The sequence below is a fragment of the Drosophila willistoni genome, chromosome 3R (assembly GCF_018902025.1).
Source record: "Drosophila willistoni isolate 14030-0811.24 chromosome 3R, UCI_dwil_1.1, whole genome shotgun sequence".
NCBI lineage: Eukaryota > Metazoa > Arthropoda > Insecta > Diptera > Drosophilidae > Drosophila > Drosophila willistoni.
In genome coordinates, this window is record NC_061086.1 from 22,040,352 (window position 1) to 22,047,736 (window position 7,385).

The following is a 7,385-nucleotide window of genomic DNA, read 5'->3' on the forward strand; positions in this document are numbered from 1 at the left end:
CCCCGCAGCCAGCGGACAAGGCCCAGATATAGAGAAGGGGTAAACGACGGCGACAACGACCACGACGACGACGACGACGAGTGACAAACGGGACCCATAAATATGGCTAATCAGTTTGGCAATGATTTGATTATAGCTCCATTGCAGTCTGCTGCCATTATGCTGCTGTTGCCGCTACTGTTGCTGCTGGTTGTTGCTGTTGGGTCTTGCAATGCGAGAAATTTTGCCTTAGTTCGATTGTCGGCAGCAGCAGCAGCAGCATCATCACCAAGTTGGCGCCAAATCAGTCGAGGCAATAATTAGCATTTAGCAGGTTGAACCAGCTGTCAAGAGGCGGAATTGAATAACAAAAGGGTGGCTCGTGGCATGAAGCTAGTGAGGGGGGAAGGTAAGCGGCGGCAACATGTATATTAGCTTGAGGCCAAAACGTTTGTAGTGACAGCGCATGGTTCAGTGTCAGTCATTGAGTCAGTCAGTCACTCATTCACTCAGCTTAAGTTAAAAGCGGCGCCAAGTTATTTGGCGTTAGCAATTAATTAAACGTCTCTTGATGTATCTTGATTCCGCTTTTGTCTTTCACTAAACATTTTCGGTTTATCTCAAAACCGCAAATACATGTCTCAATGTTTAGAAGCAAATTACTTAGATAGAACAAAATTTCATTCAAAGCGGAACACAGGATTCGTTATCCAGAAAATATGTCTTTAATTTATTTTTCAATTCTTGTCTCGTTGCTTGCTTATCTAATTTTAATTAATATTTGCTACTATATACTTATTTAATGTGATGGGGAAAGGGTGTTAGTGTTGGCAGCGGGCCACGACGCGGTCTCGGCGTGCTTGATTGGAAATAGTTGGAAAACTGGGCCGAGAAAAATGGTGACGAGGGCAAATGTTGACGCAAAGCTGAAGGATTGGAAGTGGGTGTTATGCTGGCAAAACGAGAAATTTGTGGTCTAGCAACATGTGGCTGGGGTTTGGGCACGGCCTGGACCTGGACCTGGTGCTGGGGCTTGGACTGGGGCTGGGGCTGGGACTGGACTCTGGCAACAAATGGTTGAACCTTGGCAACACTTGGTTGAACCTTGGCAACATGCTGGGGGGGCTGGCTTTTGGGAATTGGTCTACTTGTTGTGGGCTTCGCTTCCGGTGTGTCTTCCTTGTTGCTGGTATCCTCAAATGGTGGCAACAAGTCTAGGGATAACAGTTGTATTTGCTGCTTATTGGTACCGGATTTCAATTTCTCTTCCTTGCTGAGCTGGGTCTGTTGCTGCTGATAATAGGATTTCTTTGTGGGTTTGGTTATCAATGTTGTCGTCTGCGGTTTACCAGTTGTGGTTGTTGTTGTTGTTTTTGCTTCTACTGCTGCCGTCGTTGAGTCTGCCAACAGTGGCGGCAATAAATCATTGAACGGCACTGATACATCATCTTTGGGAGCTTTTATTTCCGACACATCCGCACGACAGAGGCCAATGAGGAATGCAGCAGCAGCTGCAATGAATAGCTGAAAACAAACGATTGGGAAAAAAATTAATGAAATATTTTTGTATACCATTTTTTTATTGTTAGTTTCATTTGGTTTTTGGGTTTTTTTTCTTTTCTTTTGCATAATTAAGTTATCCATCTAGAGGTTTATGCACTTTTTGGTGTTTTATCACATCTTAGTTATGGTCCGATTGTTCGATATACATAACTATAAATATGGTCAAGTGGTCGAGTGTGGGAGCCGTTATTTTTGGCCTCCAATTTTAATGGAATGGAATTTATGTGCTCAAAGTTTTATTAATTTTTTTTTTTTTGAAAGGAATAATTCCCAGCTTAACCTTGCTTTGTTATGTTAATTTAAATTTGTTCAAAATATAATTTATACAAAGTCTGTAGATTCTTTTTATGAAATTGCCCACATCATTTCACTTTATGGCACTAAAATTAGAAAGGTCATTACTCGTTCTTAAATTTTGTTTAGCATATTGATTCTAATTTAACTAATCAAGCTTAAAATTTATGCAAATTCTATCAGAGCTGAACAGTTAGACAAATGTATGTATGTATGTACAAAATTTGCAAATTCACACATTACGTAAAACACAAAAGTCACACACACACAAAAGTTATTAATTTATATTCAACATTTATTGCATAATATTTAAGAAATTTTTGGTTTTTTTGTTGGTTTTTTTGTTCGTCATACACTTAAATATTCCTCAATTGATTTATTTTAAAATAAATAAGTATAGGATAATTATGCAAATGGAAAATCAAACAAGTATCAAAACACGTATTCATTTGACTAGATAAGATCTTGATTTTATTTAATTTTTATTTTTTTAAGGTTGAATTCAAATGCAGTAAAATTCCACACTTACGATTCTTAGCCGCATATTTCGTTGAACTATTTTTTAGGAACGTTATTATATCGATAATATTAAATTGTTTTATATTAGTTTATTTGGTTTTGTTGGGGCGCATACCAACTGAATAGTTTGAAAATTTTAAATTAACTAAAAGCGGCGCTGCGCATGCTCAGCTCTTTTATACAAATCTCAGTCTAGACAAGGCATATATCTGAATTCGAATGAACCATTTTACGAACTCGTATAAGGCATTGGACTTGCACCAAAAAACGGGCAGTTTAGTGTAAAGTTTAATAACCGGATTAGGAGACGTCAGAGACAAGTCAAGTCGGGTTTTGTTTGCGTCCCATGATGATGATGCTGGGCAATTAAGTTATGTTAAGATATTTCTGTTCTGTTTTTCAAGTTTTGCCAAGTGCAACAGCAGCAGCAGCATCAGCAGCATCGCAACAGCTGATAAAGTGAACTAACTTGGCTAAGTTCATGGTCATGATAAGAATGTCACCTGCCGGGAGCGAATGTAATTTGTTTTTTTTTTTCCACATTTTTAAATGTTTTGCATAAATTGTATGGACTGACTTCCGCGATACGTGAGGGTGGTAATTAAAGATTGATTTTATTTCGTTTCACTAATTGATTTTAACGTTTGACAAGTTACTAAAGTGAGACAGAAAGCGAGAGAGAAGGAGATAGAGAGAGGGGGAAGGAAATGAAACCGGTCTTGGCTTCTTCTCATTTGCATGGAAATTGGTGTGAAAGTAAATTAGTGCCCAATTACAAGCTGACTGAGATGATAGGATCTAAAAAGCTTGATATCAATTTTCATCATGGTTTTTATTGGCTTAATTTTTTCTCATTTTTTTTGTGGCTGCCTTTTTTCCACTTTGATATATCTGCAATTTATGTAAATTAATTCTTTGCTGATTTTTAACACCGTCATGCGTATTTGTGTGTGTGTGTCTGTGCGAAACCTCATAAATAAAATGATATAATAATAAATTTCAGGTAGAGCATTAGTTCGAACCGGATTTGTAGAGTAGCTAAGAGTTGATTTGAGTTTCTCGGCCAAAAGATTAATTGGCTAACAGCATATTGTTAAGATGATTGTTTGGTATGCGTCTGATAAGCTCTGAAAACAAAATAGCCATAAACATTGAAAATGTTTTTTGTTATTTTTTGTTGTATCTAGGCATCTTTGTTTCTACCAAAAGAAGGCGAATGAACTTGCAGCTTAAATTAAATTTGTCGATAATTTTGTATATAGAGTTTCTTACCAGCTCAACATTTGATGATTATGTTTTTGCAAACGAATTAAAACTGATTGTGAAATCTGTGCATAGTTTACTATAAACTAAAGAGTCTAACAACAATTTGCCAAGTTGCCTATTCAAATTGTATTACTTATTTACTTTTGAACAGAAACTTTCACTGAGAATGCAAAACTAAGAAAAAGAAATAACTTCATTCCCCCCACCCCTGTTTGCCATCTCTTTCTTTTGGCCTGGTGCAACAAAAGAACTTTCATAATTCATTTCTGCCTGAGCTGAGTGTAACAATTTTTGCACTTTATGACTTTCGAGTGGGCTCCGACTTGGTCATGCAACGGCAACGGCAGCGGCAACGGCGAAACAACGTCAAGACCAAAAACTTAAAGTTGCAAACATTTTGGGGCTACATTTATTTCCTTTTTCTTGAATTTTGTATTTCTGTTGCCCTTTTTTTTTTTGGCCCTGTGAGCTAATTACAAAGGAAGTGGAGTTGAAGAGTCTGATCTGAAGGGGGGAATGGGATACCAAAAAACAAACTTGCGGCCAAGAACAACAAGCTGGTGCATACAGAAAACAACAACAAAACAGAGTGAGAGAGAGAGAGAGGGAGCTCAGTCAACGACAGGCCAAAAAGAAGGGCAGCCAAAAGGCAAGCCCAACCAAGGCCAGCAGAAGCATGACCAGGAAGTTGTAAACGGGCATAGGGCACAAGTAGAAACAAAAAGCCACCGGGCAAGTTCGTGAGCAAACAGATTGGCAGGCAAAACGACCTCGTCTTGGCCTGGTCAAAACACAAGCAGGAAGTGGATACAACAAGGAAGAGCGTCGCTACTTACCTTCCACTTGGCTTTACCTTTTGCGCCAACTCTCCGCTACCTGTAAACTGGCAACAAGCAGCCAACTCCTTTAAAAAAACATGAACAAATAAAAAATAATGCACTTTGAAAATAAACTGTAGACCTCAAGATACCCTGGACTAAATAAGAGGCAGACTGAAAAGTGAGAAGAAGTTTCCTTCTTAAATTTGCCATCGACTAATCAGTTTTTGGCAGTCACTCTTAAACTTAAAACCCGTTTAGTAGGTAAAGAAATTAAGCCTATCAACTTTCTCTTTTCTGTCCCTTTTCATTTCATTGGCAACTCAAATTCAATTTTCAATTTGTAGAGTAACCGGAAAGGGTTCGTTCTTTCCGCTCATAAAACATTGTTTATACCACGCCTTGACACGCGTTGTCTTTCCACCAAGTAGGAACAGAAAAAATAAGAATGAAAAAACAACCAAATTGTTCGATTTATATGCCCATGGAGTTGAATACATTTTCCTTTGGCGTTCATCCTTCCTTTCGTATATTCTTTCATATACATAAATAAATATATAAATACATACAAATAAATAAGCAAAGAACCGAAATGGTTTCGAAACCAGTACAAACAATAAAGTGAAATAAAATAAATAACTATATACATTCAACTGTATATGTAACGATTTATATATATGTTCATACATGTGGCCAATACAAAAAATTGCCCAAATGAAATCGATCTGTTAAGTGAAAATACTTGAAATTTCTTTTGCAGCCATCACGCATCGTCATTGTGGCTGTAATTTTTATTTTCGGGGTACAAAATAATTTACTTGAAATAAAATTGTGGCACGTGGATTTTCAATCAAAAAATACAATGGACTTAAAGTAAAACAAACAATAACTGAGCAAAATCAGATGCCCTTTAAAATGTAGTCAGAAGTTCTGATCATAGGGCAAAGGCAGCCTAAATTAGTTTAAAGTTTTGCATTCAATGGAACTGATTTACCTTGGTGTCTTTGGCAATTGACTAGGCTAACTCTCTTCATCTCACCTCTGACTTTTTGTATCTCAAATTCCATCAAATCGCATGACCTGGCCTCAGTTGGTGTCGAGTTCTATCACGTTGGCAAATTGAAAATAAAAAGAATCGAATTAAGTTACGTTTTATACTTTTTTCTGTGTTGGACTGTGAAACAAGTGAATAAAATTTGTTGTAGACAGGATTTTACGTGTTTCAGACTCATTTGATTGGCGATGGATACGAAAAGAAAAAATGGAGAGGAACGAGAGAGTGTTGATTAATATTGAGGTCTGTGCTTAAATTACGTTCACTTGTTGGCCAATCAATTGGCCATACGACTGGCTGGTTGGTTGTTTGTTTGTTGTTTTGAATCCCGCAGTCAGCTAATTAAAATTCAACTTGAAAACGTATTACGCACTGCGCCTAAAAGCCGGCAACGGCAACGAACACACGTGAAAACTTGGTAACATTTGCTCAGTGCTCAGTGCCTGGCAGAAACTTTAATTAGAAAGTTTTGTCACACACAGACACCACAAACACACACACAGATAGAAAGTGTATGTGTGTGCCGACTGTGGGGAGTGGCCAAAAAATTTGCACTTTGTAACATTATGGAAACGAAAGACAGAAAGAGATGGAGAGAGAGAGAGAGAGCTGTGCTGAGGTGAGGTGAGACAATCTAAACTTTTCAAATCAATTTTAATTACCATAAATATTGTTGAACTTTTCAGTTTCAACGTTTTTGAGGAACGCATTTCCTCTGTCAGTCAGTCAACAACAACAACAACAACAACAAACAGCAACAACAAATGGAGGTCGCGTACTCGTCATTTCTCTGTGCTCCACTGGGGAAACTAAAGTTTTTGTATCATTGTATCTTATATTGTATGTAGAAAGTAACTCTGTGTGTGAGAATGAGTCTTTGAATTTCTCTGTATGTGTGTGTGTGTGTGCAATTTGTTTAGGTGTATTTTGTTTACTTTGCGTAGAACATTTTGCGTTGGCAAATTTTGCAATTTATTTGCACTGTCATGGCAACATGCGGGTTGACTATCAAATGGAGGAAGATTTCATGGCGAGAAAGTGAGTTGGAACGAGACATTTGAAAAATTGTCTCGAATGGCAGGCGAAAGTGTAACGATTGTATGAGATATTTTTCTTAACCTCTACACACAATCAAAAAAAAAAAAGAATTATATTTAAAGACTTGCAAATATTTTAGATATTAAAGTAATTTCTGTTGAGACTGAAACTCATCAAATTTTGACCTTTACATGCAATTTCTATGTTGCCACTTCAGGGTTAATCCTATCATAAGACAAATGTTCATTGTGTACACACACACAAAGACATAGATTTAGATCTAACTACATAGATAAACCAGATACTTGGAAACCAGCATCACTCTTTTGCCAACCCCCTTCCCTAACTTTTTGTAAAGTTTTGCTTGGAAAAGTTTTCATTCCACACCTGCTGCTGCTGCTGCTGTTACACTGACGCAGTTGACTCCTTCCATTCTACGCCTCCAACGAGGCACGTAACCACTTTGGATTTCCCAATACACAAATGAGTTTATAGTTTTCATTTTCATTATTAAAGCAGTGGAAAACCCCGTCCTTCAACTGGACAGGAGAAGAAGTATACTCAACTTATCTCCACTCGTCTTCAATGTTGCAAAATTCCATTACTATGAGGTGGGAAAACTCCAACCAAGTGCTCTGGAAGGTGTAGGTGGAGGGGTAAAGAAATTGTGAATTCTGTGCAAAGATGAAAACTTGGACTTGTTGTTTTGCTTTCGTTTTTGCTTTTGCTTTTGCTGTTCGTTCTGGTTTTCACAATTAATAGGCAAAATGTGTTACAATATTTTTGATGGCTTCTGTGCTGACTGTTTTATGGCTTGGCTTATGACTCTCGGCCTGGTTGAAACTGGCAACGTG

At 37.6% G+C, this 7,385-nt stretch overlaps 1 protein-coding gene across 1 annotated transcript; it reads right to left on the bottom strand.

Annotated features, from left to right (window-relative positions):
- Nucleotides 1–710: 710 nt before the first annotated feature.
- Nucleotides 711–4,323, bottom strand: LOC111519145 (extensin). The gene is made up of 2 exons (XM_023178233.2): nt 4,282–4,323; nt 711–1,503 (listed from the first exon to the last, which is right to left on the bottom strand). Exons 1-2 carry the CDS (start codon nt 4,321–4,323, stop codon nt 775–777), a joined length of 771 nt encoding a protein of 256 aa, XP_023034001.1. The 3' UTR covers nt 711–774.
- Between the last annotated feature and the right edge of the window lie 3,062 nt (nt 4,324–7,385).

Coding starts and splice junctions, on each gene's coding strand:
- LOC111519145 (XM_023178233.2), bottom strand. CDS start 4,323: ATGCCCGTTTACAACTTCCTGGTCATGCTTCTGCTGGCCTTG. Junction 1,504..4,281: donor TCATGCTTCTGCTGGCCTTG/GTTGGGCTTGCC, acceptor GTTTGTTTTCAG/CTATTCATTGCAGCTGCTGC.